We start from the raw sequence: 22,372 nt of genomic DNA on the forward strand, positions 1-22,372 counted from the left end.
TGGGGGCTGAATGGGAGCCAGACGGGGGTGCGAGGGAGGCAGGGAGCCAGGGGTCGGGTGAGGGCCAGGGGCCGGAGAAGAAAGGGGCTGGGGGCCGGATGGGGGCTCGGTAGGCAGGGGGCCAAGGTGGGGGTGGGGTGGCTAGTGGCCGGGGAGGCAGGGGGCTGGAGTCTGGCAGGGACCGGGGGCTGGACGGGGGCCAGATGTGGACTGGGGAGGAGACCGGGGGTGTTCCTTGCCAACGACTCTGAGCTGGGCCTCGCTGGAGATTCAAGCTGGGCCCCGGGGGCCCGTGGCCAGGCTCAACTGAGCTGGGAGCCATTCACTTCTGCTCTGGAGACACGCTTGCTCCCCAGCTTAGTGGAAAGAGTCGGGGCCTGGGAGTCAAAAGACCCGGGTTCTAATCCCGGCTCCACTACGTACCTGCTTGTGTTCCCTTGGGCAGGTCATTTCACGTCTCCGTACCTCAGTTCCCCCAATTGCAAGATGGTGAACTCATCACTTGTTCTCCCTCCTACTTAGACTGTGAGCCCCATGTGGACAGGGACTGTGTCCAACCTGATTATCTTGTTTTTCCCCCAGTGTTTAGTACAGTGCTTGGAAAGCGCTTAACAAATATCACCGTTGTTATCATTACCCCTCAGAAGTGCTCTCCGGGTCATCGGGAACTGGCGCTTAGTATGGGCACTGCCTTTGGGTGCTGGGTACCAGCTTGCATTACGGGCGCCGGGTACGGGCACCGGGCCTGCTGAAAGGGGGCCCGGTTCTCCACCCTCAGTCCTTGCTGGCCACACGGCAAACGGGAGCAGCTCATTGCCACCTGGGAGAGGGGAGCGCCCGGTGCCCCGGCGAGGATGCGGCCGAGAGTCGGACCTCGGTCCTCGATGTTGCCGGAGGAAGTCTGGCATTTAATTCGTGGGGTTAGCCAGTCCTCGGTGCCTGGGGGTCCCAGGGCTGCTGCCTTGGGCTTCGTCCCCGAGTGCCCGGTCAGCCCCGTCGGGGCCATTTACGGTGCTGGGAGTGAAATTGGAGACACCGTTAGGGGAGCGGGTGGCAGTGAGAGTACCCCATCCCGTGCCGCTGCCCGTGGCCAGTGGCTCCCTCGAAGGGTCCGGGGGCTCTCTGGCCCAGATGGTCAAGGAGCCGAGTGCGGAGTCCGCCCTGTCGGCCGAGGGCCCGCAGGAAGACGAGGATCGGCCGGCGTCTCGCGTCTCTCTTCCTCCCCGCTCGGAGAGCGGTGCGGGGCGGCCGCCCTCAGGACCCCGATCTCAGCCAGCTGCCACCCGAGCCTGAGGGGGCAAGAAGTGGACTGGCATCAGTCTTGGGCCACCGCTCAGGTGCCCGTTCCTCGCCTCCTCTCCTCAGGCCCACCTGTCCAGAGGTCGGGGCTGGATGAGGAGGCCGGGCCTCACGCTGGGCACTTTGAGAGTGTTTCTGTACACAGTAGGTGCCCGGTTTGGTGTGCTACAGGCCACTTTTCTAGGTCTCCAGACAAAACAATGCCCTCTCCCGTGGGCAGCGCCCACTGAGTCTCAGCCTCTACGGAAGGGCTGTCTGGCTCCGGGCACTGGCCCCGCATTCAGGGGGATGGAGGAGAGATGGAGGAAGCCTGGGAGGCAGGGGGCCGGGAGGTGGGGGACCTACAGTGCCTCAGCACTTAGTACAGTTCCTCGGCAATTAGTACAGTGCCCGGCATATAGTAAGCGCTCAACAAACACCATTATTATTAATTATGGGGAGGTGGGGAGCTGTTGGGGGGTCAGACCGGTGCTGGGGAGGCAGGGGGCCGGGGACCAGAGGGGGACCGGAGCGGTAGGGGGCAGGGAGCCGTCTGGGGGACCCCTGTGGGACAGGGTGGGAACCTGATGAACTTGTATCTTCACCAGGGCTGAGAACGGTACTTGACGACATATAGTAAGCGCTTAACAAATATTATTAAACAAAAAAAGAAGAGTGGATGGAAGCATGGCGGCTGCCCTCCGGGTGTCCTGAGGGGATGGGGGTGGAGCTACCGAAGGCTGCTGGGGTCGGGGCGGGAGAAACCGGTGCTCTTTGTCCATCTTCCATCCTCAGTGCTCGGACACAAACACACGCGCACACACGCACACACGCATTGTACGCACACATGCGCCCATACTTTTGCACACATGCAGTTTCCCTCTCTACCCCTCTCAACCTCTCTGGGCCTCAGTCCCTCCCTACTTGGCTCCCTTATAGACCAGGAGTCCCGTGGGGCATGGGAACGCGTCCCATGTGATGATCTTGCTTCGACCCTAGCGTTCAGCACGGAGTTAGCACACAGTTAACTCTGCCATCGATGATGAGAGTGACGATTTGGGTAACTGAGAGCTCCCGGTCGCCCCACTGATCTGGGCCCAAGCCCTGCCTTTGCCTTGACAGGGGCGGCGGGACGGCGAGGACCTGGTGAGGGTAAGGGGTGCCCGGGTTCGGCGCTGGTGGGAGCCTCAGGGGCGGGGTTCGTCCGGGCAAGTCTCCAGGGGCGGAGAATCCGAGGAAGCTGACGGGGCTGGGCCGGGAACCTGGTGCCCGGAGCCTTTTTTAGCACGGCCATCCGAGCCGAGCGCCCTATTTATAGTGGCCGGTTATCACATTCCGGCGGGGTCCGGTTACCCACCGCCGCCCCCCGCTCCTGGCCCCGCAGCACTGAAGGGGCGGTGCCCACACCCTGCCCCGGCCCCCGACTTGAAACTTAACTTTCGGTGGTGGCGGGGGAGGGAGTGGAGGGGGTCGTCGAGGACGCGGGGAAGGAAGAAGCCAGGGGAGGCTGAGGGGCAGGGTTTGTTCCAGCCCCTCCCGGGGGGCACGGTGCCGTTCTGGGCAAGAAGGGGGCTGGGGAGGCGGAGAGAGAAGAGAGTGTGGGGACACTGGGAAGGTGAGAGAGCGGGAGAGAGGGAGGAAGAGAAGGGGAGGAGGGGGTGAGGGAGAACAAGAGGGCAGGCCCAAGTTGGAAACCCAGACTCTCTGCTTCAAATTCTTCCACATTATTATTATTGTTACTGAGGAAGAATAACCCTATCCTAACCCTAATTAGTCGGGTTTTTTTTTTTCAGTTTGCCAACTGGGGCCTCAGCGGATCCACCCCAGAGAAGCAGGGTGGTCTAACGGATAGAGCTTGGGCCTGGGAATCAGAAGGACCTAGGTTCTAATCCCGCCTCCGCCACTCGTCTGCTGGGTGACCTTGGGCGGGTCGCTTCATTTCTCTGTACCTCAGTTCTCTCATCTCTAAAATGGGGCTTAAGATTGGGAGCCCCGTGTGGAACGGGGATCGTGGCCAGCCCGATTTGTTTGTATCCACCCCAGCGCTTAGTGGCTCGGTGGAAAGAGCCCGGGCTTGGGAGTCAGAGGTCATGGGTTCGGATCCCAGCTCCGCTGCTTGCCAGCTGTGTGACTTTGGGCAAGTCACTTCACTTCTCTGGGCCTCAGTTACCTCATCTGTAAAGTGGAGATTAAGACTGTGAGCCCCACGTGGGACAACCCGATCACCTTCCCCCCAGCACTTCGAACAGTGCTTTGCACATAGTAAACGCTCAACAAATACCACCATTATTATTATTCTTATTACAGTGCATGGCATATGGTAAGTGCCTAACAAATACCACATTTATTATTATTATTTTATCATTAAGATCATCGGGTCAGATGCCGTCCTCCCTCCTCCACCTCCAAGGGATTACTTGTTCTATGGCCCATCAGGTATCGGAAAAATCCTTGTTGCCAGGGGCCTAGCCAATAAGTGCAGGTAGGGTGATGGGAGAGTAGCTTTCTTCATTAGAAGATAAGCTGAATGTCTGAGTAAACGCGTCAGCTGTGTTATTTGATGAGGTAAAAATATATGGTTCACTTAGGTGTGCTCCTGGACAGCCTTAGAAGTGTTCAGATTGATTAGATTAGTCTTGAATATAATTGTAAACCATATATTGGAAAATAACTAAAACCCCATCTAGACTTTAAGCTTCCCGTGAGCAGGCAACGTGCCTACCATCTCTACTGGAGGGGGAACAAGTATCGAGTCTCCATTTTACAGAGGATAGAACCGAGGCCCAGGGCAGGTTAGCCAGCAGGCAAGTGATGAAGGCAGGATTAGAACCAAGGTCCTTCGACTCCCAGGCCTGGGCTATTTCTGCTAGGCCACGAGACCCCATCAGCCTTGCAGATATATGCAGAAAAAAGTTGATCAGATCGCTCTCCCACCCAGTGGACTTCTTGGCGTGGTATGAAATACCCATTTTTGCAGTCTGGTAAACTTTTCTGAACCCCCGCCTCAAAGCCTTATTGAAGGCCCGTCTCCTCCGAGAGGTCTTCCCTGACCAAACCCCCCCATTTCCTCTTCTCCCACTCCCTTCTGCGTCACCCTGACCTGCTCCCTTTTATTCATCCCACCCCTGCCAGCCCCACAACGCTTATGTCCAAATCTGCCATTTATTGATTTATATTAATGTCTGCCTACCCCTTTGGATTGTGAGCTCGTTGTGGGTAGGGAATGAGTCAGTTTGTTGTTGTACTTTTCTCTCCCCAGCACTTAGTACCGTGCTCTGAGCACAGTCGGCATTCCATAAATACGACTGACTGACTGACTGGTTTTCTCTCCATTCCGCATGGGCGAGTTAGTGCTTTGCGTGTTCAGGCAGACACTCCGGTACCTAAAGTTCCCAGACCAGCGGACTTCTTACCTGCTCCGCCTTGGCCCGTGGGACTCTGGGAGCTCCCGTTCTTGGCTGCGTCCATCCGGGCCCTCTCCAGCTGCTGCTCCAGGACCACTGACCGACGCCGCTCCTCCTGCAGTCTCCTCTCTGTCTCCCAGAGCCGGGCGGCCTCGTCGCCCACCCTGTCGGGCAGACGGAAACCGCCCTGACTCGCCGGGGTCGCTGCTCCACGTGCTGGGGTTCACTGCCGTGGCGAGGAGGGTCTCCCCGGGCACCGAGAGCTGGGGATGGCTCGCCACCCCGTGACCAAGGGCAGCCGGCAAAGGGGGCCGGGATCCGGGCAGACCCGCGGCACGGGTCTGCCCTCCGAGGGCTCAGCGGGTCGGAGGCCGGGGCGGCCCTGAGTCGAGAGCAGCCTTCGGCGCCATCTGGCCGAGGCTCGGGGCCGAGGGCTACTCCATTAAGCGACTCCCTGTTGAGGGAATCGAGAGAGAGCACGGGTCTGGGAACAGTAGGTCCTGGGTTCTAATCCACTTGCCCTCTGTGTGACCTTGGCCAAGTCACTTCACTTCTCTGTGCCTCAGGTACCTCATCTGTAAAATGGGGTTTAAGACTGTGAGCCCCTCGTGGGACGCGTGTCGGGTCCGACCTGGTTAGCTTCTGTCTATCCCGGTGCCTGACACATAGTAAGTGCTCAACAAATACCATTTAAAAAAAAGGGGTGGGGGGCAAGCTCCTTGAAGGCAGGGGACGGGACTTTTGCTTCTTCTGGGGCCTCCCCAGCGCTAGACCAGCCGCTCCCGTGCCCTTGTGTCGTTTAAGCTCGTGTTGTGAATAGTATCTTCTGAGCCCTTGAGTGCTGGGGAGATGCTCACGCTCTAGGTAGGGAGAGGGGTGCTGAGCAACGGGGCTCGTTCTGGCCAGCGGATCTTGTCCCCTGACGGTCACCCCGGTCCTCGACGACTCTCCAGGATAGGGGCGACCGGCCCCGGCCGTGGTCCCGCTCCCTCTGAAACTGATTCAGGCGGTGTGTGGGGGTTCTCCACGGGCTGGCTCTGCCCCGTTCCAACCCAGATTTGTGTAGCACTCTGGTCTCTTAGGGTTCCCTGCCCCTTTCTGGCGGTGGTGGAAGGGGGCTGTACCCATTTTGCGGATCAGAAGAGAACAAGGGCCCGAGAGGGCAAGTGACTTAAGTCCTACCGACCGAGGAGGGAGGGGGCGAGGGAGAGAGGGTGGTGGGGCAGATAGGGAGCCGAGGAGCGGGATGGGAACAATGAGGCTCCTGTGATGAGACCCCTGGCTCTTTTGGTTACGTGGCCTCCGTGCCTGGTGAAGCGGGAAAGTGGGGTCCCCCCTCCGTGAATAGGGGCCGGGTCTCCCACGGCAACTTAGCGGCTGGGACATTTCCAGTCGGGAAGAGCCCGAGGCTGCCGGCGGTCTCCCCGCCTCGGGGCACCGGTCACTCCACTGATCGAACCGGGACCTCTCTTTTTTTTTAATGGTATTTGCTAAGCGCTCACTATACGTCAAACGCTATTCTAAACCCTTCGCTAGTTACCACTGAATTAGGTTGCACACGGTCCCTGTCCTCCACGGGGCTCGCCGTCTAAGTACGAGGGAGAACAGGAGAACTGAGGCACGGGAATGAAGTGACTCGCCCAAGATCGCACAGTAAGAAATTGGCAGAGCTGGGATTAGAACCCAGGTCCTCTGACTCCCAGGCCCAGCCTCTTTCCACTAGGCCTAGCTGCTTCTCAAGTGACCCCTCGTGACCTTTCTCCCGGTTGACACCCATCCCTCCTCCCCAAGAGCCGGGGGCTCAGGTCGCCGACGGCTCCAAGCCAGACTCCGCCCGGAGGAAGGGTTTGAGGGAAATCACCCCGGTGCGGCCAGATAATTAATAGCAATAAAAATATAATAATGGTGGCATTCGTTAAGCACTTACTAAGTGCCAAGCACCGTTCTAAGCGCTGGGGTAGATACAAGTTAATCAGCTTGGACACAGCCCCCGTCCCTTGGCCTCTGCGGTGGGGAACCAGTCAATCGGTCAGTCGTAGTCATTGAGCTCTCGCCGTGTGTGGAGCGCTGCACTACGTGCTCGGGAGATTACGATTCAACAGTAAACAGACGCGTTCCCTGCCCACAGCGAGCTTACGGTCTAGGGGAGGTGGGCGGTGTAGCGGGGAGGAGGGGTCGCGGCCCAGCCGAGGCCTTGGGCTCCCCGGTTCCTGGGGCGGTGGGCGGCCTTCGGGGGCCAGGGGGAGGATCCCTTCCTGACTGGGGCAGCGCCACGGGGCGGGAGCCTCGCCGGCCGGTGCTGCCCCGCCGGTCGGCCCACTCACCGTGGAGCTTGGCGGGAAGCGACTGGGATGAGTGGCTGGCCCTGCACCCTTCGTACCTCACCTGATGCTAATCAGGATCGTGCCTAGGTCCTAATACTAATGTTGGTGTTGGTTAAGCGCTTACCACGTGCAGAGCACTGTTCTAAGCGCTGGGGGAGATGTCCCACGTGAGGCTCACGGTCTTCATCCCCATTTTACAGATGAGGCCACTGAGGCACAGAGAAGTGAAGTGACTTGCCCACAGTCACACAGCTGACAAGTGGCAGAGCCGGGAGTCGAACCCCTGACCTGTGACTCCCAAGCCCGGGCTCTTTCCACTGAGCCACGCCGCTGGCCACCTGCCGTGTGGGGAGCGCGGTCCTGAACACCTGCTGGGTGCAGAGCACTCTGTTGGGTGTCCGCTGTGTGCAGAGCTCATTCAGTCGTATTTATTGAGCACTTACTGTGTGCCGAGCACTGTACTAAGCGCTTGGGAGAGCAGAAAATAACAACAAACAGACGCATTCCCTGCCTACAACGAGCTTACAGGCTGGAGGGGGAGATAGGCAGTACTATAGATGTGTACTGGGTGTCTGCTGCCTTCAGAACTGTGTACTGGGTGCCTACCGTGTGCTGAACCGGGCACCTGTTGTGTTAGATCGCGGTCATGAGTGTCTGCTCACGGCAGAGCCGTGAGCAGCCAGGGCGGAGTGGGGCGGGGGGTGGGGGGCAGTGGCAGCAGGATGGAATCGGGTTCCCGGTGCGGTCTGGCTCGGATGTGGGCCCTCCGTCCCCCGGGCCCGGGCTTGGACCCCGGAGCCAGCCCGCCGACCCGAGGCGTGGAGCCGGAGGCCCTGACTCATCCACGTCCGGGGACAAAACGCCATGTCCAGCGGCACGTCCGCGTGACGCGGGAGACCTGGGGACCCTCTCGGAGCCGGCACCTCTCTGCCCACTGGCGTCTGGGGGTGGGGGAAACCCGTGCCTGCCTCCCTCTTGTCCCCTGCTCCCCCCAGGAGGGAAGAGTGGGCTGGGCCCGGGCCCGCTCGGCACACTCCGTCGTTAGGGGGACATCTGCGATTAACGTATTTATTGAGCGCCGGGCAAGCGCCGGACCACCACACGGGACGACGGCCCCCGTCCCGCACGGGGCTCCCGGTCTGAGCGGGAAATGAAACGAAGGCCCAGGGAGGGTGCGCGAGGGGGCCGAGGTCACCGAGCCGGCACCTGCCTCTACCTTTTCTGCAGCACGGCGACAAACTCCAGGAGCCGATCCCGCTCCACCTGGGTGGCCTGCCAGCGCGCCGTGACCTCGGCCAGCTGCGCCCGCCGGCCCCGCTCCGCCGCGGGGTCGGCCTCCGGGGGCCTGCGCCGGGGAAGAGCGGGGGCAGCTGGGAGAGCCGGGAGGCTCTGCGGGCCCGGGGACGGGGTGGAGGGGTCAGGGCGGGCGAGGGTCGGGGGTGAATCCTGGGAGAGGCCGGGGCAGGGAGAGAGGGGACGCTGCAACGGCCGAGAGATCGCCCTCGCCGGGGGAGCGTCGGGGACTACCCGGTTGGGGTGACGGCCAGATGAGGGGCACGGGCCGGCCGAGTGACCGCCGATTCCACCAGGGTGCGTCCCAGCCGGCTCACGGTGCTGTGGGGTGGGGGACGCGCCGGGGTGAGCGGGGGCCACGGACCGCCGGACCCCCGCACTGACCGCCCGAGCGTCTGAAGGCTGCCGCTACGGAAGGCCGGGGCCCCCGTGGACCTAACGGGGTAAAGACCGACTCCCTGCAAGACTCTTTGAACCCGAGTGTTATCACGGGGTCTTATGCGGTCTCATACAGGATGAGTCCCTCGCTCTGAGAGGGAGGGAGAGTGGGGAAGCTTGTCCCCCCCCCCCGGTGTAGAGGGCGAAACCGAGGCCCAGAGAGGTTAAGCGACTGGCCCGAGGTCTCCCAGCAGGATCTCCCGCCTCCCAGCTCTGGGTTTTTTATTCTTTTCGGCGGCATTTGTAAAGTGCTTACTTCGCGCCGGGCACCGTACTAAGCTCCGCGTTAGACAGTAAGGTTGGACACAGTCCCACGTGGGGCTCACGGTCTTGATCCCCAATTTTCAGATGAGGTCACCGAGGCTCAGAGAAGTTAATTGACTTGCCCGGGGTCCCACAGCAGCTGGGGTTAGAATCCATTTCTTCTAGCTCCCGGGGTCCCGAGCTCCCGGGCTCTCTCCCCTTGACCCTCCCAGCTTGTCAAAGGTCATTTCCCAGTGGATCTAGGATGAGCCGTGGGCAGGGCAGGGGTCCGGCTGGATCCCGGGAGGGCCGGGACCACCCGTCCGCAGGCTCTGGATGAGGAGAAGCCGCGGCAGCTGGGAAGCAGCTGTCCGGTGGCCCAGTTCCGGTCCCCGGCAGCCCCACCGTTGGCCTGTTTCAGGCCGGGGGGAGGCTGGAGCCGAGGGCTTTAATCTTGGCTCGCGGCCGGCTCTGAGCCTCACGTTACGAGACCCCTCCCGGCGTCGTTCTCCCCGCACCCCGTCCTCCCACCGCTCCCTGGCCCCTGGAGCACGTCTCACCGAGGCAGTGTAGGCCCGTCCCTGGGGTCCTCTGCCGAGGCTGGGGGCCGGGTCAGGGGGCCGCTCCGGGGGCCGGGGGACACGCCGGCAGACCCCTCCTCCGTTTCCAGAGCCGGGCGGGCCGAGCCGGGTTCGGGGGCCGGGGTCTGGGGGCTCGGGGGGTCCGAGGTCCGCGCGCCGAGCTCCGCGCTGCCCTGGGAGGGGAGGGAGATCCTGGTTGCCGGGGGAGGCCGGGGGCACGGCTGCAGCCCCGTGCCCGCAACATCCCCGCTACGCCGTGCCGCTTCCCTCAGCGACGGCTCCTCGGTTGTCCCACCCAGGGGCCCGGTGGTCTGGCGGAGAAAGCGTGGGCTCAGGAGTCGGGAGCCCTGGGTTCAAGACCCCGTGGCCTGCCGTGTGACCTCTCTGGGCCTCCCTTTCCTCCTCTTTACCCCGGGAGTGAGATCCCTGCTCTCGCCTTTCCAGACCGTGAGCCCTGCTGTGGGAAGGGACCGAGTCTGATCAGAATTTCTTGTCTCCGGCCAGGGCTCGCCCCGGTGCTCGGCCCATGGTAGGCGCCTACAAGGTGACGTAATTTGCCCTTTTGTCATTTTATCATCATGGCTCAGTGGAGAGAGCCCGGGCTTGGGAGTCAGGTCATGGGTTCGAATCCCGGGCTCCGCCACTCGTCAGCTGTGTGACTGTGGGCGAGTCACTTCACTTCTCCGTGCCTCAGTTACCTCATCTGTAAAATGGGGATTAAGATTGCGAGCCTCACGTGGGACAACCTGATTACCCCGTATCTACCCCAGAGCTTAGGACGGTGCTCTGCACGTAGTAAGCGCTTAACAAATACCAATATTATCATTATGATTCTTTTGCCGCTGGTCCCATCCCATCCGGGCCTTGGTCCCTCGCTCCTGAAGTCCTTACCCCCGTCCCCGCTCAACTCCTCCCTCATCCTTCGGAAAGGATGGCGGTGGCAGAGGGGAAAACCGAGGAACAGAGGGGTCGAGACGCCTGCCCGAGGATAACCACCAGGTCCGGGGCAGGCTGGGCCTGGAACCCGGGCCTCCCGGCTCCTACCCCGGGCCTTTGGCTACTATCCTTAGGAAGAGGCTGGGGAGGCGGGGGTCCGGGGAGACCGACGGGGGCCAGCCGGGACCGGTCCCGGGCTACCTGGAGCCTGAGGTGTCCGACTTCGGCTTCCAGCTCCCGGACCTTGGCCTCTCGCTCGGCCACCAGGGCCCGGAGCTGGGCCACGAGGCAGTTGGTCCTCTGCGCCTCGCTGTGCGGCCTCTGGCCCGGGGGCTGCTGGGATTCCCTGTTCTGCTCCTCCCGCTGGCTCAGGCGGCTCAGGGACTCCTGCAGCCGCTTCATCTGCTCCTGTACGAGTAGGAACCTCTAGGCTGGCCCCGGGCGGTCCCCGGAGAGGGGGTCCCGAGCTAGGGTCCCCTGCGGGGGACAGCCCCGAGGGTGCTCCCCGCCACGGGGCCCCCGCGGCACTGATCCCACACCTTTTCCAGGAAGGCTTCCTGGGTCGCCCTCACTGACTCGGCCCACTCCGGCCCCTGCCTCCAAAATGATGCGCTTCTGTCTTAGAGTGACCCCGGGGCCGGCCTCCTGCCCCCCGTCCAGCCCGGGACTCTGTCCCTACCTCCCTCGCCGGGCCGCTGGGAGGAACCGGCCACCCAACCCCCGACATCCCTGATTCTCCCCTATCCCTAATTGTCCCCCCGCGACCCGGCACGGACCGTCCCCCACCCCCGACCCTGCCCAGTGACCCAGCACAGACCACCCTCGACTCTGGCCCTGGGTCCCACCGCCAGACTCCTCCTCTTCCCCTCGCCACGCGGGCCGTCCTCGCCCCTGGCAGAGGGGTCGGTGGGGGGCAGCGGGGAGGGGCTCCCCGGGGGGCAGGGGTCCCGGGTTACCAGCAGGGCGTCGATGAGCTCGTCGTCGTGCTTGCCCTTGTCCAGCAAGGTGAGGATCTGGCTCCTGAGCGCCTTCCCCTCGGCCGTCAGGACCTGGTTGCGGGCCCTCGCGCCCTCCCACTTCCTCCTCAGGTTGTCGTGGTCCCGCCGCAGCGCGTCCCGCTCGCCGCTCACCTTCTGCCGCCCCCGCGGGGTGGTGCCGGGACGGAGGGGAGAGACCGGACCTGGGTTCTCCTCCCGGTTCTGCCCCCCGGGCCCTCCTCCGCAGGATGGGCCCGGGCAATCCCCGCTCTCCCTCCCACCCGGGCCCTGCGGGGGTCGGGGATCGGGTCTGACCCGTACCTCTGTCGCCTGCCCAGCGTTCAGTACGGTGCTCAGCGCGGTAGTCTGGCCCAGAGGTCTGGGCAGCACCTGGTCGGCTCAGCCGTGTCTCAGCGTGCCATCCCCAAACCCGATGTGTTCCAAAATGCCCCGGCCGCTTGGGGAGGGCAGACGGTCGGTTCTCCTCCCCAGGTCCCCCCCCCCGGGCGGGTGTGGTCCGTCCATACTTCCCCAAGAAACGCCGCCTGGGAGGACTGACGGACACTGTTCCTCCCAAGATGCCGCCTGGGAACGCCGACCGTCATTACTCTTCGCCGAGGGCCGTTCGGGAGGGCGGACAGTCAACGCTCCTCCCAGAGGGCCCCATGGGGACGCTGAGAGGATAATTCCTCCCCCTAAAGTGCCACCCGGGTAGGCTCCTCGAGGGCGCGGCGACCAACAGCCCGTTACCTCTAGCGCTTCCTTCCTCTCTCTCTCCAAGCAGCGGATCTTCAGGATGGTTTTCTCCCGGGCGGGAGACCGGCCAAGGCCCGGCGGGCCGGGCGCCGCCTCCTCGCCGGACCGTCGGCCGTGGCTCCGGCCCAGCCGGGCCTCCAGCTCCCGGACCTGAGGTGGGTGGGCGAGCAGAACTGTCGCGTAGGCCTCCGGGGCAGCGCGGCCTGCTGGGGAGCGCGCGCCCGGGGCCGGGAGTCCGGAGACCGAGGGGCCGCCGGTCCCGGCTGGGCCCCCGGCCTGCTCTGAGGCCTCGGGAAGGTCCTCTCCGGGCCTCAGTCTCCTCCTCTGCGCAACGGGGGTGCCCTCCCTCTCATCACACCCCCAGGTCCCGCGGGGGTCGGGGCCGTGTCCGCTCTGATGTCCCATGTCCACCTCGGCGCCCAGCGTGGTGCTCGGCACAGAGTGCAAACCACCGGGAGGCCGGCCAGCCCGGCTCCCCTTAGGCTGCAGGCTCCACGACGACTGGGAACGTGGCTCGTCCCTTAGATCGTCAGCTCCCGGAGGGCGGAGGGAGCATGTCTTGCTTCTGGGGTTTTTTAAAGGATTATTATTATTTTTTAATGGCATTCGTTAAGCTCTCACTCTGTATCGAACACTCCTCTACGCAATGGGGTAGGTACAAGCTAACTAGGTCGGACCCAGTCCCCGTCCCTCATGGGGCTCGCGGTCTAAGCAGGAGGGATAACTGGTATTGGATCCCCATTTTACGGCTGAGAAAACGGAGGCACAGAGAGGTTAAGGGACTTGCCCGAGGTCACGCAGCAAGCACGTTGTATTGTGCTCTCCCGAGCACTCACTACAGTGCTCCACACACAGTAGGCGCTCAAGAAACACGACTGAATGAATGAATTGGCAGAGCCAGGATGAGAACCCAGGCCTCCTGACCCCCAGGCCCGGTCCCTTCCCCCGAGGGGGCTCCGGTCCTCCCGCCCTGGGGGGGGGTGTCCCCCACCTTGCCCTGAAGAACCAGGATCTGCTGGGCCCGGCCCCTCCAGCTCCCGGGGGACGACAGCAGCTGGGCGACGTCGGCGTCCTCCCCGACTTCGCCGGCCAAAACCTGCCATGGAGCGGTCCGTCAGAACTACCGGCTGAGCGCCCTGGACTGCGGAGCGCTGTACTGGGCGCTTGGGACGGGACAGTGGGTGTGGGAGTGGCCATCCCTGCCCTGGAGGAGGGCAGCTAGCCACGGGGAGGGGGGCCGGGGCCGGGGGAGACGTGCGGCACCTTGTGCGCCACTCTGAGCTCCCGCCTGGCCACCTGGATCTGGTTGCGGTAGTCCACCACTTTCAGCTGGGCCGCGGACAGTTTCTCCTGCAGAGCCTTCACCTCCGGGACGTCTGCCTGGGGAGGCGAGGGGACGAGGGGGCGGGCGAGGGGACAGGGGGATTGGCGAGGAGACAAGGGAGGAGGAGACGAGACGAGGGGAGAGAACGAAGACCTGGGGCTTTAAATCCAGAACCCTGCCCGACCGTCAGCGGTGTAGACATGGCCGGCAGAGATGGAGGGAGGGCGGTGTAGACCCGGCTGGCCAGGCACCTACCGAGCCCCCCAGATGGGCACTAGCCAATAATAATAATAATGTTGGTATTTGTTAAGCCCTTACTATGTGCAGAGCCCTGTTCTAAGCGCTGGGGGAGATACGGGGTCATCGGGTCGTCCCACGTGAGGCTCACAGTTAACCCCCATTTGACAGATGAGGGAACTGAGGCACAGAGAAGTGAAGCGACTCGCCCACAGTCACCCAGCTGCCAAGTGGCAGAGCCGGGATTCGAACCCATGTCCTCTGACTCCAAAGCCCGGGCTCTTTCCACTGAGCCACGCCGCTTCCCCAACGGCAGCGTAGACACGGCCTGGGGAAACCGATGGTGGTGTAGACATGGATGGTGGCCTCTTCTGAAGCCAGTGGCGGTGTGGACCCATCCGGCGGTGTGGACATGTCCGGGGAGGGACGTGACCCGGGCTGGCCTTGCAGGTGGACACGTACGTCCCCGGGGATGTAATTGTGGGTGGCAAGGGTGCGCCTCGGCATTGGGCCCGATGGATGGCGGGGGGGGGGAGGGCCATCCGGGGGGGGAGGGTGGAGACCCCGTCTTTATAGCTAGGTAGAGAAGCAGCGTGGCTCAGTGGACAGAGCCCGGGCTTGGGAGTCAGAGGTCATGAGTTCGAATCCCGGCTCTGCCACTTGGCAGCTGGGGCAAGTCACTTGACTTCTCTGGGCCTCAGTTACCTCATGTGTAAAATGGGGATTAACTGTGCGCCTCACGTGGGACGACCCGATGACCCTGTATCCACCCCGGCGCTTAGAACGGTGCTCGGCACATAGTAAGCGCTTAACAGATACCAGCATCATTATTATTATCGTAGCTGCCAGCGCCTTCCCGTCCACACGGTCCGACTGGAGGTCGGACCCGGCTCCCGGCCCGAGCAGTTGACCGCCGACCGCTTCTTCACTCCGGCCCTCCTAGTGCCCCGCCGCTAAACCCCGCCAAAGGATATGCCCCCGTGGCCCCGACCGGGCCTCCACGTAAACGATAGTGATGACGATGATGGCGATGATGCTAATCATCGTGGTATCTGTTAAGCGCTTATTACGTGCCAGGCACCGGGGGAGATGTGAGCTAATCAAGTTGGACACGGTCCCGATCCCAGGTGGGGCTCACGTTCTTAATCCCCATTTTCCCCACGCGGTAACCGAGGCACAGAGAAGTTAAGTGACTCGCCTAAGGTCGCCCAGCGGACAAGTGGCGGAGCCGGGAGTAGAACCCAGATCCTTCCGACTCGTGTTCCCAATGGGCCCCCACGGCCCGACCGGCCCCGTCACCGGCCCCGGGCCCAGCGTCCCTGACTTCTCCTACCTCTGCGCCTCCTTGCGTCCCGGCACCGAGCTGCTTGGAGCCTGGATCGCGAGCCCCGGGGCCCCCGGGGCCCCCACGGCCCCGGGCCCTGGCCTCCGCCGCCTGCAGCTGGGAAGGCCAAGCGTCCTCCTGAGCATCCCACCCTCTTCACCCTGGGTCCGGACCCTCAGGCCGTCGACCATCTTTCCGACCCCAAGCCGTGGCACTGGGAAGAGAGACTGCGGGGCGCCGCCCCGGGGATCCGGGTTCCGGTCCCCTCTCTGCCCTCGGGCCCACTGGGTGACCTTGGGCAAGTGACTGGACCTCTCTGGGCCTCATCGTCTCCCCTCTGTACAACGGGACGAGATCCCGGCCCTCCCACCCTCTCAGACCGGGAGCCCCCTAGGAGGCCGGGGAGGGGCAAGTGGGGGGCCGTGACGGAGTCGGGGGGGACCAGGCTGGCGCACGGCACCTCTCTCTCCAGCTCGCGCACTCTGCCGCTCAGCCGTTCGGCCTTGGCCTTTTGGCTCTCCATCTCGGCGGTCAGGTCCCGGTTCCGCCCGGAAAGCTCGACGATCCTGGCGGCGGCCACGTCCCCTGTCCCGCCGGCCAGCCCTGGAGGGAGGAACCCCGGCGTTCGGCCGCGGGGCCTGGCGGGGGCGCGGGCCGCATCCTGCCCTCGGCCGGCGCCCGGGAGTCAGTCGGTCGGTGGTATTTATTGAGCGCTTTCTGTGTGCAGAGCACCGTATTCAGCGTTTGGGAGCGTATGATAGGACAAAGGGACAGACACACTCCCTGCCCGAAAGGAGTCTGCAGTCCAGAAGGGGAGACGGGGCCGGGGTGGCTACCTGCGAGGGCCAGCCGGTCCTCCTCCGCTTTCCTGCTCAGGTGCCTGATTTCCCCGTCTCTGTCCCTGACCAGCTTGTGCAGCCTCCCGTTCTCGTCCCCGACCTCTCGCAGTTGCTCCCGCAGCAGCGCCAGCTCCTCTTCCGGCAACCTGGGCGACGGCAACCCCGGCCCCCGGCTCAGGCGGCCTCCTCTGCCAGGGACCCCCCCCCCCCCCCGCGCTCCGTTAGGGCGCAAGCAGCGTGGCCTAGTGGAGAGAGCCCAGCCCAGGGGTCCGAAGACCCTGGGTTCTGATCCCGGCTCCGCTACTCATCGGCCGTAGGAACTTGGGCAAGTCATCTGTTGCCGACTTGTATCTGTTGCCGACTCGTTCGTTCCAAGCGCTTAGTACAGTGCTCTGCACATAGTAGGCGCTCGATAAATACTATTGAATGAACCTGGCTTCTCTGGCCCTCAGTTTCCTCAACTGCTTCCTCTGTCCTACTTAAACTGTAAGCTGATGATAATAATGATGATGATGTCATTTGTTAAGCGCTTACTGTGTACCGAGCCCCCCTTCTAAGCGTTGAGGGAGACACGAGGTAATCAGGTTGTCCCGGGTGGGGCTCCCAGTTTTAATCCCCATTTTCCAGATGAGGGAACTGAGGCACAGAGAAGCGAAGTGACTTGCCCGAAGTCACACGGCTGACAAGTGGTGGAGCCGGGATTAGAACCCACGACCTCTGACTCCCAAGCCCCTGCTCTTTCCACTTAGCCACGCTGCTTCTGGACAGGAACTGGGTCCAACCTGATCAACCCGTACCTAGCCCAGCGCTTAGCAGTGTTTGACACATAGTAAGCGCTTAAGTACTCCTAAAAAACATACCCACAGGGAGTGGATTCCTTCCTCGTTGTGAACACTCTCAGGCGTTCAGTCCGGCGCCCATCCCCGCGACGCCGTTCCCCTTCCTACTCGGAGCGGGCGTCCCGACGAGGGACGGGGACCGTGTCCGACACGTCTATCTTGTACCCGTGGTACAGCGCTCCCGTACGTAGTTGAACAAATACCACCGTGATCATCATCATCGTTATTATTCTTATTATCACTACTAATATCCCAGCCCCCCAGGGCTCACGTTCTTTCGAGGAAATGGATTCTCCGGCGTCCGGCTGCCCCTCCCCTTACCTCTGGCTGCGGTCCCCGGTGGCTGGCGGCCGGGGGTCCGGCTCCGGCCGGCCCGGGGCCGCCCGGGGCCGCGCGTCGTCGGTCCCCCGGCCGCGGGTGGCCGGCGGCCCGTCCTTCCTCTTCTCCATCAGTTTCTGCAGCCGCTTGAGCTGCTGGGCTTGCAGAGCCTGGAACTGGAGCCTCAGCTGCTGGCAAGTTTTCTCGTCGGACTCCATGTCCGGCCGCCGGCTCCCCGGGAAGCAACGTGGCCTAGTGGAGAGAGCGCGGGCCCGGGAGTCAGAAGGACGCGGGTTCTAGTCCCGGCTCCACCACTTGCCTGCTGTGGGACCTTGAACAAGTCGCTTCCCTTCTCTGGGCCTCAGTTCCCTCGGCGGTAAAATAGGGACAGGGACTGCGTCCAACCTGATTAGCTCCTATCTACTCCGGCGTTTAGGACGGGGCGCTTGCCGCACAGTAAGCGCTTAACGAAAACAATTCTTTTTATTATCATCCCAGGGCTCTTCCGGGGCGGGACGCAGATGGAGACTTAGGAAGGGAAGCGGAATGGCCTAGTGGAGAGAACTTAGAACTGGGAGCCAGGAAACTAGGGCTCTGCCACTTGCCTGCCTACGCCTCAGTTTCTTTAAAATGGGGATTAAACACCTATTCTCTCTCCCCCTTAGACCGTGAGCCCCAGCTGGACGGGGAATGTGACCGACTCGATTATCTTGTGTCCACCCCTGTGTCTAGTTCAAGGCCTCGGCACGTAGAAAGTGCTTAACCAATATCTCCGCACACAGCGGCCGGCACGGTGCTCGGCGGTTGCTGCCCAGCACGGAGCTCTGCACCTAGTAGATGCCCAGGACAGAACTCGGTATCCAGTATTTATTCATTCATTTCATTCGATCGTATCTACTGAACGCTTTCTGTTTGTACTAAATGCTTGGGAGACCGATGGGCAGCCACCGAAGAGCTCCGCACCTAGTAGGCGCCCAGCACAGAGCTCTGTACCTCCTAGGACCCCAGCACAGAGTTATGTACCCAGTAGGCATCCAGCACAGAGCTGCGTACCTACTAGGCGCCCGGCACAGATGATCGCGGACACATTTTCGGTCCATAATGACGCCGACGAGGATGTGACCTGGCCGTATTTCGGGACTCTGGAGGGGCCACGTGGGAGTCAGTCAGTCATAGTTACCGAGTGCTTACCGTGTGCAGAGCACTGTACTAAGCGCTTGGGAGAGGAGGCCGTCTCGGCGGGGGCCGAGCGGGAAGGAGGTGGCCGGGAGGGGACTTCGGGTCCCATGTGGACGTCAGTGCGCCCATGAGGGCCTGAGCGCGGTTGCCCATCCCACTCCGTGTCAAACAAAAACTCCCCACCGCTGGCCGTAAAGCTCTCCAGCACCTCGCCCCCTTCCACCTCACCTCCCTTCTCTCCTTCCACAGCCCAGCCCGCACGCTGGGCTCCTCTGGTGCCGCTAACCTTCTCCCTGGGCCTCCGTCTCGCCCGTCTCGCCCCCGACCCCTGGCCCACGTCCCGCCTCCGGCCCGGATCCCCCTCCCTCCTCAAATTCTACAATCACCCTCCCCACCTCTGAAGCTTTACCGAAGGCCCGCCTCCTCCGAGAGGCCCTCCCGGACTACGCCCCTCTTTTCCTCATCTCCCCCTCCCTTCCGCGTTGCCCTCTGCTCTCCCCCCTTAGGAGCCCCACAGCACTTACGCCCCATCTGTCATTGTATTTATTTGTTCTGATGTCTGTCTCCCCCCCTCTAGACTGTAAGCCCACTGTGGGCAGGGAACGTCCCTGGTTATTGTTGTGTTGTACTTTCCCAAGCGCTTCGTACAGTGCTCTACAAACAGTAGAAGCAGCATGGCCTAGCGGCACGAGCCGGGGCTTGGGAGTCAGGGGACGTGGGTTCTAATCCCCACTGCGCCCCTCGTCTGCTGCGTGACCCCGGGGCAAGCCGCTTCACTCCTCCGTGCCTCGGTGGCCTCATCTGGAAAATGGGGACGAAGACTTTGAGCCCACGGGGGGGGGTGGGGGCGGCGACCCGATGACGTCGTAGCCACCCCAGCGCGGGGGGCACGTAGTTAGCTCTTAACAAATACCATGATAATAGTAACTATTATTGATTGTTGTTAAGCGGTCGATAAATAGGATTGAATGAATGGATGAGGGATTGATTGAGTGCCCATGGGTGGGGTGGGTGCCCGGAGGGAAGGGACGTTGCTTTCCCCGCGGGGTCCCCAGCACTTACCCCCGGCGACCGGAGGGTCGTCAGCAGGCTGCGGCCGGGGGTCGGAGGTCGGAGGTCGGAGGTCGGGCCCAGGGGTCGGGATGCACGGCCGCCCAAGGAGCCGGTCCCCTGCCGCCGCCCGTTGCTAGGGCCGCTTGGCATCGGGTAACCGTCACCATGGGAACCAGGCAGGGCCCCCCCCCCCCGCCGGCGCATGCGCGACGCACGCCGGGATGGAGGCCCCGCGGGGGCCGCGGCCCAGCCCCCTACGGGCTTACTATTAGATAGAATAATCACGACATTAATTATATTATTAATTAATCGCGGCATTTTACCACCGCTCACTCTGTGCCAAGCATTGTTCTAAGCGCTGGGGTAGGGCCAAGGTACTCAGTCCCTGTCCCCCTTGGGGCTCACAGTCTTGCTCCCCCTTTTCCAGATGAGGGGATTGAGGTCCAGAGAAGGGACGTGACTTGCCCGAGGTCACACAGCAGACAGGTGGCGGGGGTCGGGATTAGAACTCACGTCCTCTGACTCCCAAGCCCGGGCGCTGGTCACCGGGCTGTGCTGCTTCTGCTTCTCCTGTTTATGACAGGAGGGGAGGGAGAGGGGAAGAGGCCGTGCACTTCCTCATCCTCCTTAGGTCCGGGTCTCTGCCCCAAGTGCTCAGCGCTGGGGACGAGCGAGCACGATAGGAGCAGTGTGGCTTAATGGCAAGAGCAGGGGCCTGGGAGTCAGGAGGACCTGGGTTCTAATCCTGACTCTGCCACTTGTCTGCTGGGTGATCTTGGGCAAGCCACTTCACTTCTCTGTGCCTCAGTTCCTCATCAGTAAAACGGGGGTGAGTGCGCGCCCCGTGGGGGGTCAGGTACGGTGTCCAACCTGATTGACTTGCTTCTAACCCAGCGTTTAGAACAGTGTTTGGCACACAGTGCTTACCACCTACCGTAGTGACGATTATTACGACTGGTAAAATCGTGCTTGTGGGCTTTGGGGGGTTTTTTCTTTGACGGTAAGGACGGGAAGCAGCTTGGTCTAGTGGATGGGACCCGGGACCCGGGAGTCAAAAAGACCTGGGTTCTAATCCATTTGCCTGCTTAGTGATCCCGGGCAAGTCACTTCGCTTCTCAGTGCCTCAGTTCGCGCACCTGTAGAATGGGGATTGAATACCCGTTCTCCCCCCTACTGTGACTGTGAACCCCAGGTGAGCGTGATCCTCCTGTTTCTACACCAGAGCCGGGAACTGTGCTTGGCACATAGTAAGCGCTCAACAGATGTCTGCTGCGGCACCTTGGGCAAGTGGCCTGACTTTCCTGCGCTTCCGTTACCTCATCCGTAAAATGGGAATTGAGACTGTGAGCCCCACTCGGGACTGGGACTGTGTCTAACTGGATTAGCTTCTATCTACCCCAGAGCCTCGTAATAGGAGGTGTTTACCCAGTACAATAATTATCGTCACAACCCAGGAGTTGGTAGGCGTGGTTCCTGCCCTCAACTTTAGTCTGACGGATGAGGCGGACGTTCGGAAAAATCACCCAGAGGCTTGGCATCTATGACCTCTCCACCTTGGAGTGCTATGAGGATCGAAGGAGAGGAATGATGGGCAAGTCCCTTTCCCAAAAACAAGGCATGATCATTATCTCCACAGAATTATGAGCGTATTCAATTGCTCCTCTCACCACACAGCGGAGCCAATAACCGGGCTCGCCCTTGTGCCCGTCGGGAAGTTCCGAATGGGAGATCGCTCTCTAATAACCACTATAATTAGGGACCGCGCCATTCCATCGTATTTATCGAGTGCTTGCTGCGTACGAACCACTGTACCAAGTCCAACCTGATCGGTCTATTCCCCTACCTAGTAAAGGGCTTGGCCCGGCCTTAAATGCCCCAATTTTTAGGGGGTTTGGAGGGAGGGTGTCTGTTGAGGAAGCGGTGTGCTCTAGTGGATAAAACACATGCCTAGACGGGTGCCGGTCGTCTGCTGTGTGAGCATGGGCAAGCCACTTCACTTCTCCGTTGCCTCAGTCACCTCGTGTGTAAAACGGATTTTTAAAAAACCGTGAACCCCAAGTGGGACACGGACCGTGTTCGGCTTGATTGCCTCGCACCCGCCTCGGGGCTTTAGAACGGTGCCTGGCCCACAGTAAGCACTTAAATAAAACCATGAAACAGAACGAAAAAAACAGAAGCAGCAGGGCCGGCGCTAAGAACATAGGCAGCCCTGCCACGCGCCTGCCGGATGCCTTGGGTAAGTCACTTCTTTGTGTCCCTTTCCCCATTGGTAAAATGGGGATTTAATACCTGTCCTCCTTTCCCTTAGATTGGGAGCCCCCATGTGGGATGGGGATCGTGTATCTACCCCAGCGCATGGTAAGCACTTAACCAATGCCAGTTATTAACAGGGAGCACAAAGTTAGTTCTCCTTGCACCTGGGGGCTAATGAGCTGCTTGTGTGAGGCTCCTGGGTAACTCCCCCCCCCCCCCCCCAAACTGCAAGTCTTTCTTTAGCCGAGGAGTTCCGTGCCTGGGCTGGGCTTCCCAATCCTTCCCGTTCCCACACCTGGCGATCTTTCGCCGGCAGCGCCGCCCGCAGAGGGCCAGAGCGGAACCTAAGGCCACCACACCTTCTGGGCCCCAACCTGGCTCCCACCCAGCAGGGACGCAGAAAAGCAGTCTCGCGCGGCGGCTGTCGGCGATCCGTCCGGCCCCACCCTCTGCTGTCCGCCCCGCACCATGGTGTGGAGGAGATCCCGGCTCTCCCTCGAGCAGCCCATCCCCGCTCCGCCCCCCCCCCCCCCCGCCGGGACGCGGGAGCGTCAGTCACCCCGACGGGTTCACTCGGTGGGGCTCACTCCCGGTGCGGAACCCCCCCGGCCGGCCCCCTGCGTCCCCCACGCGCCCCGGGGTGCCAACCCCTCGGGCACCCGGGGCTTCGCGCGGCTCAGAGCGTCTCCCTCTCATCCGGGGTCCCGGTCTACCCCCCGGCAGAGCGACGCCGAAGCCGCTCTTCATCGGAGGCAGGTTTTAAGGACGACAGACGA

The 22,372-nt window shown here is 62.2% G+C and overlaps 1 protein-coding gene across 1 annotated transcript; it reads right to left on the reverse strand.

Moving 5' to 3' along the window:
- Positions 1–1,162: 1,162 nt before the first annotated feature.
- Positions 1,163–19,497, reverse strand: CCDC13 (coiled-coil domain containing 13). Its single transcript, XM_039913967.1, is given in 15 exon segments — positions 1,163–1,289; positions 4,692–4,846; positions 8,223–8,557; positions 8,560–8,806; positions 9,541–9,734; positions 10,699–10,905; positions 11,454–11,630; positions 12,225–12,380; positions 13,222–13,326; positions 13,494–13,610; positions 15,125–15,232; positions 15,576–15,718; positions 15,952–16,100; positions 17,115–17,363; positions 19,353–19,497. Coding segments are annotated over 14 exon segments (2,343 nt in total). The 5' UTR covers positions 17,330–17,363; positions 19,353–19,497; the 3' UTR covers positions 1,163–1,254.
- Positions 19,498–22,372: the final 2,875 nt, after the last annotated feature.

This window comes from Ornithorhynchus anatinus, chromosome 13 (genome assembly GCF_004115215.2).
Source record: "Ornithorhynchus anatinus isolate Pmale09 chromosome 13, mOrnAna1.pri.v4, whole genome shotgun sequence".
NCBI classification, from domain to species: Eukaryota; Metazoa; Chordata; class Mammalia; order Monotremata; family Ornithorhynchidae; genus Ornithorhynchus; species Ornithorhynchus anatinus.